At 48.1% G+C, this 449-nt stretch overlaps 1 protein-coding gene across 1 annotated transcript in view; it reads right to left on the bottom strand.

The window, feature by feature from the left end:
- LOC103252357 (B-cell lymphoma/leukemia 11A-like) overlaps window positions 1-441 on the bottom strand; it is a 101,757-nt gene extending 101,316 nt beyond the window's left edge. The window contains 1 exon segment of the mRNA XM_021709055.1: window positions 343-441. Within this exon segment, the coding sequence (XP_021564730.1) occupies window positions 343-397 (55 nt within the window). The 5' untranslated portion in view covers window positions 398-441.
- Window positions 442-449: the final 8 nt, after the last annotated feature.

The following is a 449-nucleotide window of genomic DNA, read 5'->3' as shown; positions in this document are numbered from 1 at the left end:
TTAAAAAAAGGGGGGGGGGGGGGGATCATTACATTCCTTTTCGAAAAGAGAATTGAAGCGGCGGAAAGGAGGAAAGAGGAGGAGTCAAATTTTTGCAAAATTAAATAAAATTAAAAGGTGCGTGTTATCTCAAAAGTGCATACACGGCTGTGGTTCGAGATGGGATGAGGGGATTTTTTTTTTATACCCCTTTAATCTCTTTTACCTCGACTCTCGGAGGTTTCTCTCGTGAAAAATTAAAAAATGCATGCACACACCCCTTTCTCCCTCTCGCTCTTGCTTCTCGTCCTGCGCGCTCTCGTGATTATTAATAATTATTATTACTATTATTGGGTTACTTACGCGAGAATTCCCGTTTGCTTAAGTGCTGGGGTTTGCCTTGCTTGCGGCGAGACATGGTGGGCTGCGGGGCGGGCGGCGGCGGCGACGGCGGCGGCGGCGGCGGGAGC

This window comes from Carlito syrichta, unplaced genomic scaffold, assembly GCF_000164805.1.
Source record: "Carlito syrichta isolate Samal-C Ts95f unplaced genomic scaffold, Tarsius_syrichta-2.0.1 Scaffold155190, whole genome shotgun sequence".
In the NCBI taxonomy this organism is placed as follows: domain Eukaryota; kingdom Metazoa; phylum Chordata; class Mammalia; order Primates; family Tarsiidae; genus Carlito; species Carlito syrichta.
The sequence above is the reverse complement of the archived record's forward strand: the minus strand, read 5'-3'. Positions and strand labels throughout refer to the sequence as shown.